This window comes from Chenopodium quinoa, unplaced genomic scaffold, assembly GCF_001683475.1.
Source record: "Chenopodium quinoa cultivar QQ74 unplaced genomic scaffold, ASM168347v1, whole genome shotgun sequence".
NCBI lineage: Eukaryota > Viridiplantae > Streptophyta > Magnoliopsida > Caryophyllales > Amaranthaceae > Chenopodium > Chenopodium quinoa.
The window spans coordinates 1,901,139-1,916,313 of NW_018742810.1; the positions used below are offsets into that span (position 1 = coordinate 1,901,139).

Here is a 15,175-nt window from a genome sequence, read left to right on the forward strand (position 1 = left end):
ACTCAACTCAAACAAATGAAGAAGATCAACAGACTGAGACTGCCACACATAACCATTGAAAATCAAACAACAAGCATGCAACACAGTATGTGCTGTTTTGATTAAGTATACTGTGTCAATCATTGGTTAGGTGTCTTTTGTTTAAATTTTTGCAAACTATTATTGTAAGGCAGTCTTAAGATCCTATTGTTGGGAAATTTACAAGTTTTAGGTAAGTGTTACCACTTCATTGATGGTTCAATTATTTACAAGTGTTTACAAACAAGATGAGTTATATGTGCAAATCAGGCTGAAAGCATCATTCCATTAGATGGGGGTTTTTTTCACATACATTACATAACTGGTTCCCTCAACAACAACTCTTATATGGAGTTGTTGGAGCAATTCCTAGTTATGAATGTTAAGTGTCAAATGAGTCCCTTCATCACTTGGATTTTGCAGGCACACACAACACAACACACTGAGGGACTCTATTCACCTAGGGACAGGTATCACATGGGGGGACTCATACAGGGACACTCATGCAGGCAACCTATTGGTCCTCATTCTGTGCACCAGCCTCAAGACAACAAACACAACATAAACAGGCCAACCACCTTCCCACTATTTTTTTTTTGGTTAACCATCCCAACCACCAAGCAAACCACAAACAAGAATCAATATCATGCAGAGCATGTCAACCAGCAACCAACAGAATTCCTCACAGGTGAGGATGCACAACAAGCCACCAATACATCTAACAACTACATACAAATTATCTGCACCAGCCTCAGGACAACAAGCACAGCCTACACAGCCCAACCAATTTTCTACAATTTTAATTTTTTTTTTTAAAATCCCAACCACCAAGCACACAACTAACCACAATGAATAGCAGACAGAGCATGAATAGGTCAACCACCAGCCAACAGAATTCCAAACAGGTGAAGATGCACAACAAGCAAGCAATACAGCCAACAAATTACAAATTATGTGCATCAGCCTCAGGACAACAAGCCCAACAACCATCCCACTCAATAATCCCACATTTACTAGCAATCAATCTCAATTTGGATACAGAGCAACCAGCATGAAATACCAACAACACATATACTACCAATCAATCTCAATTAGGGCAACCAGCATGAAATACCAACAACACAGTTAATAGCAATCAATCTCAATTAGGGCAACCAGCATGAAATACCAACAACACAGTTACTAGCAATCAATCTCAATTAGGGCAAACAACATCAAATTCCAACAATACAGTTACTAGCAATCAATCTCAATTAGGGCAACCAGCATGAAATACCAACAACACATATACCACATACTTAATATGGAAATAAGCATGAAAATCAGGCTACTCAACGCAAATTTTTCAAAGAACGCCACATCAAATCAAGAGAAAAATCAAAAACCATGAGATAAAGGACTGAATAAGAAGTAGGTTAAGAAATGCGTTACGCTGCTAGATTAGTTGGTGGTAGTGGTGAAAGGGTTGCAAGACCCTGCACTTTCAACACTGTAAGCCTTAGGGGACTCAGATCTGACGCGCTTTTTTCCAGAGTACTCTTGGGTAGTCTTAGATCTGACCACTCCCACCTCCTCCGCAACGGATCTGGCCTGGACAGAGGTTGCAATTGGCGTTTCATCATCATCGCTGTCAAGAACAACAATTTCAGGAGGCTTATTGACGAAAACCTCAACGTCTTTGCCCAGATCTGGTTTCGAAGCCTGACCACGCTCCTCATCGGAGACGTAAGGAGTCAGCTTTGCACCCCCTCCAGTTCGACGTTTCATATCAAGGTACATTGCAGTGCGCGTACCTATCAAATGCATCCTCCCCGTGCGTGGGTGGCACTTGTAGGTGGCAATAATGTCAGGATCTTCCTTGTTTTGGTTAGGGGAACTCATTTTTCAGAAATTTTGGAAGAAATAGGTAGTGGAAAGCCTAGATCTGCCAATTTTAGGGTTTCGAAATGGAGAGAGAGTGAGTTAAAGAAGGAAGTAACAGTGAGAACAGTGAGAGTGAAATAGCAAAAGACGAAAACAAGGAATAAGTGGTGTAGAAAGGGGGAAGAACAAGGATTTTGAACAGCCGCCATTAATGGTGGTGGGTAGAACTTGCATTCAATATGGTGGTTGGGAAGATGAACACTGAGAGGGTAAATGGGATAGGATGGGAACCCTAAATTTTTGGTGGGAATGGTTATATTAATTGGGTGGGTATTAAATTTAGGTAAGTAGAGTTAATCTTGTGATTAGATTATAATCAGTTTTTTTTAGGGCGTTACCGTAATTTGACAATTAAAAAACCAAATATTGAAAAAAAATCTATTTGTTGCAAATAATAGCAAACACCCCAATAAGGTAAATGTTGCAAATAACCGAAACCGGAGGAAGTAATTATAATCATCATTTTGTCAAATGTAATCAATTAAAATAAAATAATTTTAAAAAAAAATAAAAAATACAAGCTTATTTGCAATGGTGTGGCCAGATCTCATGCTTGGTATTGTCAAGCTAAATTCAGATCTCTTGATGTAAATACGCTGTGATTTGCTAGGCTTGTGCAATGGTGTTGCGGATGGCCGTGTGAGAAAGAGAATGGTGGCTGCCAAAGTTTTGAAACTTTGAAAGGGGAAATAAAACCCTACTAGCAAAATATAAAAAAAGAGAGGGGGGGGGGGGGGGGGGGGGGGGGGGGGGGGAGGGAGGTGGGGCAGTAGTTGTCGTTGAGAAACTTTGAATATCATACTCCTACCACTTTAATTCAATCATTTTTATTTTGTTTTTTATTTTTTAATAAATAATCTGTTGTTATTTACTGTCACAAAGAGTGAAAGAGCACCCCACTGTCTCGGTAATGAGTAGACGCTGCCGCAAAGCCCTTGATTCTCAATTTCTATTATCTTAGCAATCCATGCCACTGTCCTAGGATACTAAGCTTTAAAAAAAAAAAAAATACTAAACTTTGACGAGTCAGCGGGTACCTGCCTAGTACAAGGGCGGCCCATGACCCGGCCTGCTACACTTATTTTTATCGGGTTGGGTACCCGACATGTGAAATTTGAAAAAATATAAAAATTACCCGTTTTAAACTTACCGGGTTAGCGGGTTGGGTCAATCGGGTCGGGTATTTTTGAGCACCCCTAATTAGTAGTCCCTCCATTGTTTTTTGAAGGAAAATTGCTCGAAATAATCCAACCTTTGTCTCATCCGCTCAAAATAATCTCATCTTTCGATTATTTTTTAATAATCCGACCTTTATACCTCTTCTGCTTTAAATGGTCCTAACCGGTCATCTAATTTGTTATTACAAGTTACTAGACACGTGTCAGCCTATGATTGATTAAAAAAAATTAAAAAAAAATAATCTTTTTTTAATAAATATAAATAAATATTAAATAAATAAAAAAAACAGAAAAATAATAATAAAAACCTCCAAACCCAGATTCCGGCAGCCCCAGCCACCGGCCTCCTACCCAATTCCGGCCACCATCTCCCTTCCCCTCTCCGATTCCGACCAACTCCTTTCCCCTTCCCGATTCCGGCCACCCCTTCCCCGTTTCCGGCCGACCCGACCCCAGCACCAGTCCGCAACACCTACTGCTGTTGCTTCTTCGCAAACGCGCCACCTACAACACCTACTGCTGCTGCTTCTCCTTAGCAAACGCACCACCCACAAACCCGCAACACCTACTGCTGCTGCTTCTCCTTTGCAAACGCGCCTCCCACAAACCCGCAACAACATCACAACCACTCTCCCCGCAGCAAACATCAAACGAACCCACCATTGCAATCAGTCGCCACCCACCACAACTACACCAACAACCGCCGGCAGACACCACAAACTCGAGCAGCCGCTTCGAACGGCCACAAATCAGCCCGAAAATCGCAAATTAAACCCATCACAGCCGCCATTCTTAAGGGAAAGGGACAGTTTCGGTGGGTGGGCTAGGTAGAGGAGGTGGTTTCGGTGGTGAGTCTGCCGAAGAGAGGGTGGCCATTGGTTTTTTTTTTTCCAACAATTTTTTTTGGAATAATTTTTTTTTTTAGATTGTGTGGTGACACGTGTGCAAACAATCCCAAGTCACAAATGGTAATGTGTTTAGTCAGCTTCAAATCACTTGGGACCATTGGGAGCGGATTGGTTATAAGGTCGGATTATTAAAAAATAATCAAATGGTGGGATTTTTTTGGTAGATGAGGCAAAGGTCGGATTATTTCGGGCAATTTTTCCTTTTTTAAATGTTATACTTTGACTTTTTTTCACTATTTAAATAATTATACGAAATATTGATTTTCGCACACCTTTATATAAGAATAGCAATGAAAATAGTGCTCTCAGAATAATGGACGTGTCAAAATCATTTTGGGAAATTCTCAATGGTAGCCCCGAACTTTTGGCAATTCTCAATGGTAGCCAGTTTTTTAAAAAATTCTCAATGGTAGCCCTGAACGTTTTAAAAAGTTGCTTCCGTAGCCTTTATGAGTAAAAAAACGTTAAGTTTCTGTTATTAAGTGGTCATTTCGGTTGTTAGGTTAACTAAAGCTAACTAAAGGTTATTTTAAAAGGTTAACTAAGCCTTCTTTCAAATTAAAAAAAAAAAGGTTAACTAAGCCTGGGCCACGAACGCAGCAGCAGGCAGCATTCAACGCAGCAGCAAGGTGTAGCAGCAGTCAGCGTAGCAGCGCAACCTTTGCACGCACAGCCACCGCAACCAAAGTAGCCGGAAAACGTCGAGCCACCGCAACCACCGACGTCCCAGTTGAACGGCGCGCAACCCTGGCACGCAACCACCTACGGTGGTGCCGCGACGAAGAAAAAGAACAAAAACGTCCCAAAATTCGAACAATTTCGAATTAAAATCAGGATTTTCTAGCGTTTGATGTTCGAATTTAATCCCAAAACAAGATTTTGGTATCAATTTTCAATCTTATTGAATTAATTTGATGATTTTCATTCAAAATCAAATTGGGGAAAAAGTTAGGGTTCATAAAAACTTTTGAATCAAACTCTTTGATTTCAAAACGAAAATAACAATTATTTACATGATTTTGCAATTGAAATCAAAAGAAAACAAAGCCCTCAATCAACTTCAACACAACTTGTCGAATTAGAGATCAAAATTTCGATTTTGTTTCCCCTTTGTTCGTTCTTTTTTTTTTTTTTTTTTTAATAATTAAACGAATTTAATTAAATATCAAAAAGTTAATTCCAATCAATTAAACAGTCTTAAATGCTGACCAACGTCAAATATTTAACCATAGTTCAAAGTTAACGGTTTCAAAGTAAATAGGCTACGGAAGCAACTTTTTAAAACGTTCAGGGCTACCATTGAGAATTTTTTAAAAAACTGGCTACTATTGAGAATTGCCAAAAGTTCGGGGCTACCATTGAGAATTTCCCAATCATTTTTCTCTAACATCTGATGATTCTGATCACATAGTTCAACAACTACATGAAAATTTTATTATAGCTTACCTCCAACAACAAAAACACTTATGGTTTTAAATTAGATATTAGATGTTATTTTAAGGATGTGGCCTTGCATAAAAGAGTGATTAAACGCAAAACTAAAACCAACTTGACATATATAGCTAACCATTAAAAATAAACCAACTTGACACATATAGCTAACCATAAAAAAATGCTACCCTTTTTCATGACTTTGGCTCATTCTATACGCAAAATAATCTAAGAGTTCAATTGTATCTATTGGATCCAAGATTAATTGCAATGAGTGTCGAATTATAGACCTAGCTACTCAACTATATTGTATGATTAAACCCAATCGATATGACAATATTATTTCGAGTGCACTGTACATATACAACTTAGCATTTGACATAATAATACATTAACACTTCCTTATTGCATAGCACTTTTTTCCCTTTATTTTCGTTATAGTAAAAAAAAAAAAAAAAAAAAAAAAAAAAAAAAAAAAAAAAAAAAAAAAATCTACCTAATGCAGTCAATCACAATCATAAAACACCTTGTAAAAACTAACAATGACGCGTATGTCACATCTTATAATCAGAGCGTTATTATAATAACTTTGTTTTTCATTTACCTATCACTCCATACGTAATACTTAATCCATAAATCTAATTTTAAACATGATTAGTATTCTTGATACAACTTTAATAATGTTACCCTAAAATAGCAACAATTTAACCCATACAAAGAATCCCAAAATCACACCTTGAAGATTCTTTCCTGGTATTATTATTCATCCACCCAGAAATTAACTGCAGTTTCACAATTAATCATCATTATTATTTACATCTTTCTCCCACAAATTCAATTCGCAGATTAGGAGAGAGAAAATCACTGAGATACCCAGAAAAATAAAGGTTCGTTACTTTCTTTCTTCGATCTCAATTTTTATTTTTATTTGAATCTTTCATCTTCTTCAATTTGTACTTTTATTGTAGTGGTATTAATTAGTTCAATCAATGCAATGTTGCGAATTCCCTTTATTTATTTCTTTGTGATTATTACTTTTTTTTTTTTTAATCATGATTGAATAATTTATGCATTGATTACAATACCCCAGATCTGATTATTATCCTGCTTTTCGTTTTATTGTGATATTCCTATCGCTGATTTCTTGCAATTTTTGAATCGCACTCTTGTTTTTTTCTTCAATTTGGATATTATTTTTGTTGATTTGTGATGAATTTTTCGAATTGGAGAGTTACATGTTTATTGCTGAATTGTGTCAATTGGTGCTGAATTGAAGTTTCCCCAATTTTTGAAAAATTGATTGATTATTAGGGTTTTCGGGCATGAAATTTCCGATGGAATTGATAGTGTGCGAATTTCTGAGAAAATTAGTTTGTTTGGGTTATTTAATTTACTGCGTTATTCTGACAAATTATTGTTAGGAATCAGCATTCCTATTAAGAGTCAGTCAATCACATGGAAAAGTTTATAAATTCCATGTTGTAGTATGGATAGATTTAGAGGTTAGACAGTGCAATTAGAACTCTGGAGCCTGTTTCTAAAAATGGAGTCTTAAATGGTTGGGGAAGAGTAAACTATTGACTTTTTCGCCTAGTAGAAATCAAGCATTTTGTTGTGTCGAAAAGGAGCCGTGTTCCTTGCTGCAATAATCATAATTTTCCATCGGTAAACTTACAACAAAGCCCAATTTATTGATCAATCGTTGCATGATCTTGGACCATTGTCCATTGCTCCTTTTTTTTTTTTTTTTTCCAATAGAATGGTTTCTAAAGATTTTATTGAGGAGTGAGATTAATGGCCCTGGACCATGCATAAACTTACAACAAAGCCCTATTATCGATTAGTCGTTGCATGATCTTGGGACCGTTGCTCTTTTTTTTTTTTTTTCCACAATAGAATGGTTATTAAAGGTTTTATAGAGTAGCGAGGAGTGAGATTAATGGCCCTGGACCATGCATAATTTTTGCTATCAAGGGGCATTTGGGAGAAGTGATTGAACCAGGGCCAAATTCCTGGAAACTAAATACGTACACTGGCTTAGCAACCTTCACTTCCTTTTAAAGTTGTGTGCTTAATTGCTTGTGGCCAAATGGGTCAAAATTTTGATCTTCATGCATTGCTTTCTCTGTTGAAGATCTGTTTTTTTTCTTACCAGCTGTGAAAACTGGAGTACTCTTTCTACAGTCTTAATAGAGCTCCGGATATAAATATTTGGTTCCAGTTATGAAATTTGTTAGTCACAGCTCATCTTAGTTTTTTTTGCTGCTAATCATGACTTAATTGCTCTGCTAGTGACCATCTTTTTTTTTTTTTTTGGATATTTTAAGCTTTTTGCATTGCTTGATATTTGTTATGATCATTAGCAAGACAAATTATGCCAAAATTTCCATCCTTGCATTTCTGAGAAAGTAGATTACTTGTTACCTGCTGTTCATACAGTTGTGAAATTCCAGAACTAGTTTGTCTAGCTGGCCTCTTGAGCTGGTACATTTGCCTAGCAGCAAGATGTTTATGCTGATACGTATAATGTTCTTTTTCAGCAGGTTGATTACATTTTGGTTAGAGACTGAATATGAGTCTCGCCTGTCTTGTGTGCCACAGTGTAGAAAGCCCGTCACATTCATTCAGAAGTTACTCTGTGTCTAGTTCAGACAATGATGGAAGATGTTCAGCAATGGCTAACTGCTTGAGTCGGAAGCTTGCAATTCCTCCACCTAGGGGAAACCCAGTCACATCATCGTCTAAAGTGACTCCACAGCCAGATATATCAAATCGGGGTGATATTTCAGGTCCTCCGCGCCTAGTTAGAAGTCGTGCTGTCAGAAGGGACCAAGTCAGAAACTGGAATTTCGAGGTTATTGAGCTACAGCAGTAGTTTAGCTAATATGACCAAGAGAATAGACTGCTTCTCTGGGTATTGTTTAGATATAGTTAGATCCCTCGGTCTTTCATCCTCCTTTCTCTCCCACTGTCAACATTATTTTCCCACTAGCTTCTTTATGTAACTGAATTTCGTTAGATTAATGTCTTTTTCTTGTCAGGATGACTGAATTATGTCATTGTGTCCAATCTTTTACATGAAAATCTTGTGCATATTAATAATAGTCGATGTGAAGTACTCAGCTCATTATTTTAAAACTGCAGTCACAAAGGTTTAAGATAATTATATGCAATATTGTTTAAACAAAATGTTTACAATAAGCTGCAATGTGTAAATGAACAATCATAAGTTTTATGTTGTTACATTTCATAATATTGATATCAATACTCTTCTTTTGAGAAATTCCAGGTCTAGTGGTTATATCCTTAACCGCTACTTGAAGTAGTGATTTTGCTTGTAATTTTTCAATTTTAAACCTTTGTTTCTATTTTTAAAAAAACTTGGATGGCCTCCCATGTAAAGAGGGTTAGACTTGCACAATTTACCCATACAATAACACATAGGATGTCAACAAATGAACCTTAATCAAATACTCCGGAATTAACAACATACGAAGGGAGTACAACGGATCGATTTGGAGCATTTGGTGTTTGTATGTTACCCATTACACTTTTACGTTATGCCATTATAGTTCAAAATCATTATTTAGTCATTAAGAAAAAGAAAATGTATGGGAAATTTTAAAAATCACATCATTTGTTATTTAAAAATGTTAGGGTAACATCTAATAACGAGAGATTCTACACCTCATTCCTCAACCTACATACAGTTCATACTAGAAAATAAAATAAAATAAATAACGAGGGCCATTCACTCTCTAACAAGCCCATGCATTCATAGTAAGAAGTAAGAACCCAAAAATTAAAGCTAGCCCATTATTATGAAAAAACTTTATAAATTCATCCTTCATCATCAAGACTGGAGTTTCTGAACTTACAAATTTTTACACTCACTCCACTCAGCAAAGAATAATACTCTGTACTTCAGTACTTCTGTAGCAGAAACCCAGAATCCGTGACTACTTAATCATTCAAACAGTGCTGCGAAAAAATGGCGTTGAAGAACAACACTCCATTATCATCTTTCCCATGTTCAATTCCCTCTCTTCTCCTCTCTTTCTCTCTCCTCTGTAACCTTTTTTTCATCTTCTTCAATCGACCCACTTCCATCTCCAATGACCCCACTTCGATCTCTCAATTTTTCCAGAAAAATTCCCTCAATGTTATGGACTATTGGAGAAATACTGGTCTTTACCCCCTGATTCTCGGATCCCCAGTGACCCGGATCACGAACCCGGCTCGAATCGAAAACCCGGAATCCTTGAGTTCCCAGAAAATCCATTGATAAAACAGTATAGTGCTGAGTATTGGATATTGGGTGATCTTATGACACCTCAGAATTTGCGAAGTGGGTCTTTTGCAAATAGGGTTTTTGATGCAAAAGAGGCGGATGTGATTTTTGTGCCGTTTTTTGCAACTTTGAGTGCTGAAATTCAGCTGAGTTTGGATAGAAGCGTTTTCAGGAAGAAATCTGGGAATGAAGATTATCAGAGGCAAAGAGAAGTTCTGAATCTGGTTAAAATTCTGAGGCTTGGAAATTATCTGGTGGCCGTGATCATGTTTTTGTTTTGACAGGTATAATGTTTCGTACTCTTATTAATTAAATGTAATTAGCTTTCTAAATTTGTGAAAATTGCATGATTTGTTAGGATTGTATGGTATATGGTTGCAACTGAAAACTTGATGGTTTTTTTTATTATATGGTGTATTGTTTACCACTTTGATAGGATTCAATATAATGTAGAAATATTAGAACCAATGATGTTACGTGCTTTAAGCTTCTATTGAGTTATAATTAAGTGTCTGTAATATGCATCGTTCCGGAGGTGTAATTAAGCACTATCTGTTATGTGAGATATGATATGTGTTGTAGATGTTGTTGGATGGTAATTGTATGGACTGGACTCAAAGAGTGTGTTGTGGATATTCATTATAGCAGTCCTTGGCAAGCTGTACCGTTCTTTTAGCTATGAGATTTGGTACTCTATAAATGACTGTAAGTCATTGCCCTGTGCTGTAGGGTTTGAATATTGTTGGTGGTTTAGAGTTAAATATCAGTGTCCAAAAATAGACTGGGTTTACTACAATGGACCCCTATGTTATACGGTTTAACTTGAATCTTTTCACCCTTCATCACAATTTCACATAGCCATCAAGGAATCATGGTCTTTAGCTTAGCAGCTTAGCTATTTGATCTGTGTAGTCCTTCTACTGCCCAAAGGTATCTAGAAAATGACACTCAAATGGAAATTTCACAAATACGAAGTATTATAGAAGGGAAAGCTATAATGAGTTTACTTGCTGACTGCTGAGTACCAGGTTAAGGGCTTGACTGGCCTGTTGTCTGAGCTGCTCACTTATAATTTGGAGAAGGGGTGGTTTCGTGGTTTCTTTATTATTGGCGTAAGAAAAAGCTGTATGGTCTTTTACTTACTAAAGTACCTTCGTCTGGACAGGACATTTTTATTTTTATTTTTAATTCTGTGACCTTGCAACATTCATTCCCTTGTTTGGCTCTTTCATTCTGGAAAGAAGGGAATTCTACGTGTTGATTTTTTTTCTTTTTGGGTTGAGTAATTGATTGTGCAAAAATTTCTATTGCTAGATATTACCTTTCAAAAATATATGGTCTTTATTTCATTGTATTTCTTTGCCAAAGAGGTGCTCTAAATTAGAAAATATGAAGAAAAACCAGGAACTTATGGAAAAAATTGTATGATCTCCATTGGGAAATAGTTATCATTGCTCGGTATTGGCATTAGTTGATGTAAAAATCTCAATAAGAACAACATGATTGTAGTGAAGGGGACTGGGGAGCACAGTTAACAAAAAATCATGAATTTTTTATGTTTATAAGTAATCGTGGCTGAAAATAACATTACTATATTTTGTGGTAATAGTGAGTTATGAGAGAGATTCAAATTGAGATTATAAATTAGCAGTCACATTAGATGTGATTTTTAAGAATAATGTATTATAAAAGTGTGTATTTTATGGTGATGTCATTAAATGCATGCAACTCGCTGTATATACTTCATGGCTGTATGCGCTGAATATGTAATAGTCTCTTACAACTTAAGCAACCTTTGTTCGGCAAATTTATGGCTTATTAACCTAATCGCCTTGTATGAGCCAATATTTTAAACCATGGGTTAATATTTAGTAATGTCCAAATAGCCGATGTTAGACCTCAAATGACTGTGTTGTGCATCACTTACATTTGGTGCCATAAAGGATTATGGTCGTCTGTTTGAGGTTAATATAACCAGTGGACAAACTGGACACTTCCATATGAACTTTTCTCGAAATTTTCATTGTTTACATGAAGCAATTATTCTTTTTGGCATTTAATGTTGGGCTTAGTGTAGTCAGTGTCATGCTAGCCAATTAGGTTTCTGCTGATGATTTCTTTGGGAAGGAACAGTGTCAAAGCCTGTCAAGATTATATCCTGGCGATCTGGTCTAATGGCACCTAGGATACAAAGGGTTTATAATCCCACCTTGTTCATCTCTTGACCTTTACTTACATTATCAATTTTCATCAAGTGTTTACTACTTAACTGTGCTCTCAAACTCTCACTAGCTATCAGGTCATCCAATTTTCTTTCTAGAAATGTTCTGTGTTTGGGAAGATCCTGCAGCCTGCAGGCATGACTTAGCCAGCACAATAAGTCCTTTCAGGTCTCTTCTACGTTGTAAGTAGATATGCGATGTTGTCAGCCTTGGATTGTTGTTTGGACTATATGTAATTCCCTCTAATTTTCCTTGAAATAATTTGCCAGTCCTATGTATAAACCTATTATGTATGAGTTATCTCTTTGCCTGAGAAGTACTGGATTTGATGTAGTTCATTGCTGTTATCATTGGGATGGCCCTTAATATGCCTTCAGCATGGCTCTTTGTTGCAAAAATATTTTGGAAAACGGTTGGATTTTTTACCTCTCTCTCTCTCTCTCTCTCTCTCTCTCTCTCTCTCTCTCTCTCTCTCTAGATCTTTCCTTAGTAATTTAAAATAATTTTTCATGCATGATTTGTGGTTTTTAACTTGGGTTCATAATGGTCCATTGCTCAGTTCTATTTTTGTTCCTGATAGAAACCATAACATACAAGTAATGCTGTGCGCTTTAGCAGCTTATGGTTTAGTGTCTGGATTCTCAGGTTGTTTTAAACCTTGAAGCATTATTTGGCAGACCCTGTTGCAATGTGGCATGTTAGAGATGAGATTTCCCCAGCCATACTTCTTGTTGTAGACTTTGGTGGGTGGTATAGACTTGACGCAAAGTCATCCAATGGCAACTCATCGGAGAGGATTCGACATACACAAGTTTCTTTGCTGAAGGATGTGATTGTTCCATACACCCATCTGCTCCCTGCATTGCGCTTATCAGAAGATCAGCCACGGCATACCCTTCTTTACTTTAATGGAGCTAAACATAGGCATAGGGTCAGTATTCTATTCATTGTTTGTTTATTGGTTTTTCTTTATTAGCCATAAGTTCCATTGTGTCATTCATGGTGTTGTTGGTTGGAATATATTTTCAATCAAGCCAAAATACCTTCATGAGGTTTTATACTTATTGGGGGAAAGACATGAAAAACATAATCGTTGGGCATTGAAATCTTTTGACAATTCTTAGAATATCAATCACTTTTCTCATAAAGTAGAAATTTTTTTTCCATTCAGAAGACTTAAAATGTTTCTCCTTACTATCTTGTAATCTTGTTTTCAAATGACAACATAAAGGAAGATATATTCCACCCAACCAAATGCCAATAAGCAATAGAGAACATTCTCTGATCTGAAGCTAAATCTTGTATGCAGGGAGGTGTAGTTCGAGAGAGATTATGGGACTTGCTAGTAAATGAACCTGGGGTAGTTATGGAGGAAGGTTTCCCCAATGCCACAGGTAAAGAGCAATCAATTAAAGGGATGAGAACCTCAGAGTTTTGTTTACATCCTGCTGGAGATACACCAACATCATGCCGCCTTTTTGACGCCATTCAAAGTTTATGTATTCCTGTCATAGTCAGTGATAGAATTGAATTGCCATTTGAAGGGATGATTGATTATTCAGACTTTTCAGTTTTTGTGTCTGAAAATGATGCACTGCAATCAAAATGGCTTGTATCTCATCTTCAAAGCATTTCTAAGAAGCAAAGAGAAAAATTTCGCAGAAACATGGCTCTAGTTCAGCCAATGTTCGTGTATGATAATGGCCATCCTGGCGGTATTGGTCCAATTCTACCAAATGGAGCAGTGAATCAAATTTGGAAAAAGGTTTACCAAAAGCTGCCAATGTTAAAGGAAGCTATAGTTCGAGATAGAAGAAAACCACCTGGTGTTTCAATTCCACTTCGCTGCCAATGTATCTGATGTTATATGTAAACCCCTTTGTGGCTTTTTTCTTACGAGTCCCTCATACATATATTTATCTTTAGTTTGACTAATTTAATGAGAATCGTTTGTTGTTGATTTGCAATCAAAGGAATTTCCCCCAGATCCTGTTTTTCCATAGTTTTCTAATGTTACTGTTACAGTGTTACTACTTCGGTCATTGGTATTATGGTATATATTATTGACATGTTATAGTGCATTGATATTCAAACAAATAATAATGCGTGAAGGGAGTACTAAGCTGATTTTTTCCATCTTAAGGTTGCAAATACAGGGGATGTGTCTGTAGCAAAAAGGGATGGCAGATACCCCTTCTTTTACTAGGAAACAAAACAAATAAAAGACTTACTACAAATCCAACGACCAAAGGAACAGTGTTGGTCACTTTTCTTGGAATTGCAGGGTAATAACATTGCTGAACATCATTGTGTAACGCAGCAAAAGTCAGAAATGCAATTACCGACAGCAATGTATGGAAGAGATCGGACCATCTCAGCTTGTAATCAGATGGAATGAGGGGGCTCTTCCGACCTCCGTTGAAGGTCCATATTCCTCTGATGGTTGCTATCCCATAATATAACCCCCCATTTGCAGCTCTGAAGCTGTCAGTTATGGAGAAGAAGATGCAGGAAACAGAACAAAGTGCCCAGAAACTGCCCATGAGCCATCTGTCTAGAGTACTGCACTTGCCGTCATTTGTCAGGAGGGGAGTGAAGATAGTGTAAGCTAAAATCGTAAAACTGGGCAGAAGAACATTGAGCCGAGCAGTGCCACTAAGGATGGCATTGAGAATATACATGCAATAACGTTCATCTATGCCATCATCCAAGTAATTAGAATTATCAGATTCATCAGCTGCAAGTAGAGTAGCATTGATTGATTCATCCATTTTGGTGGGGATGGAACGGTAGTTTTTTTGCATGTATTGCGGAGGCACAAGTCATCCATTTAAAGACTTCTAGTTTTTTATGTTTGAGCATCCTTTGCTTTCTGCTCAATCCAGATATAGCAAGAATCTCATTGTTTTAGAAATGAATTATACCTTTCCATTATTTACGGAGTAGGCAAGAACCTATTTGGTCTCATAATGCCTACTTTGGAATTGTTCCTCTTTGACTTCGCTGTGAAGAAATTGGTTTCAGTTTTTAATGGATTACATAAGCTTAATCCGCCTACTCTGCCTTAAGTTCAGGAAAAACGTCTGAAAAGCTAGAATCAAAAATTATATTCGCAGAAACGGCTGAAAACCTGCACACAGTTGGCTTAATTCTAACGTATAACGAAGATAGATCAACCAACACTCGACTCCCTTGTAGACCATA

General features: G+C 37.0%; 2 protein-coding genes and 1 pseudogene across 3 annotated transcripts; 2 read left to right on the plus strand and 1 right to left on the minus strand.

Annotated features, from left to right (window-relative positions):
• The first annotated feature begins 5,968 nt into the window (after positions 1-5,968).
• Positions 5,969-8,631, plus strand: LOC110725296. 2 transcript variants are annotated; one of them, XM_021904786.1, is made up of 2 exons: positions 5,969-6,345; positions 8,002-8,631. In XM_021904786.1, exon 2 carries the CDS (start codon positions 8,031-8,033, stop codon positions 8,331-8,333), a length of 303 nt encoding a protein of 100 aa, XP_021760478.1. In that variant the 5' UTR covers positions 5,969-6,345; positions 8,002-8,030; the 3' UTR covers positions 8,334-8,631. The 2 variants fall into 2 exon arrangements, with proteins under 2 accessions (XP_021760478.1, XP_021760477.1); XM_021904785.1 differs by having other exon boundaries at positions 5,976-6,345; positions 7,999-8,631.
• A 304-nt stretch (positions 8,632-8,935) lies between these two features.
• Positions 8,936-13,874, plus strand: LOC110725297 (annotated as a pseudogene).
• Positions 13,875-14,109: 235 nt separating this feature from the next.
• LOC110725104 lies at positions 14,110-14,742 on the minus strand. Its single transcript, XM_021904571.1, has one exon. The coding sequence runs from the start codon at positions 14,740-14,742 to the stop codon at positions 14,110-14,112; it is 633 nt and encodes a 210-aa protein (XP_021760263.1).
• Positions 14,743-15,175: the final 433 nt, after the last annotated feature.

Bases quoted from the DNA above. Each gene is read 5' to 3' on its own strand.
- LOC110725296 (XM_021904786.1), top strand. From the start codon at position 8,031: ATGAGTCTCGCCTGTCTTGTGTGCCACAGTGTAGAAAGCCCGTCACAT.
- LOC110725104 (XM_021904571.1), bottom strand. From the start codon at position 14,742: ATGGATGAATCAATCAATGCTACTCTACTTGCAGCTGATGAATCTGAT.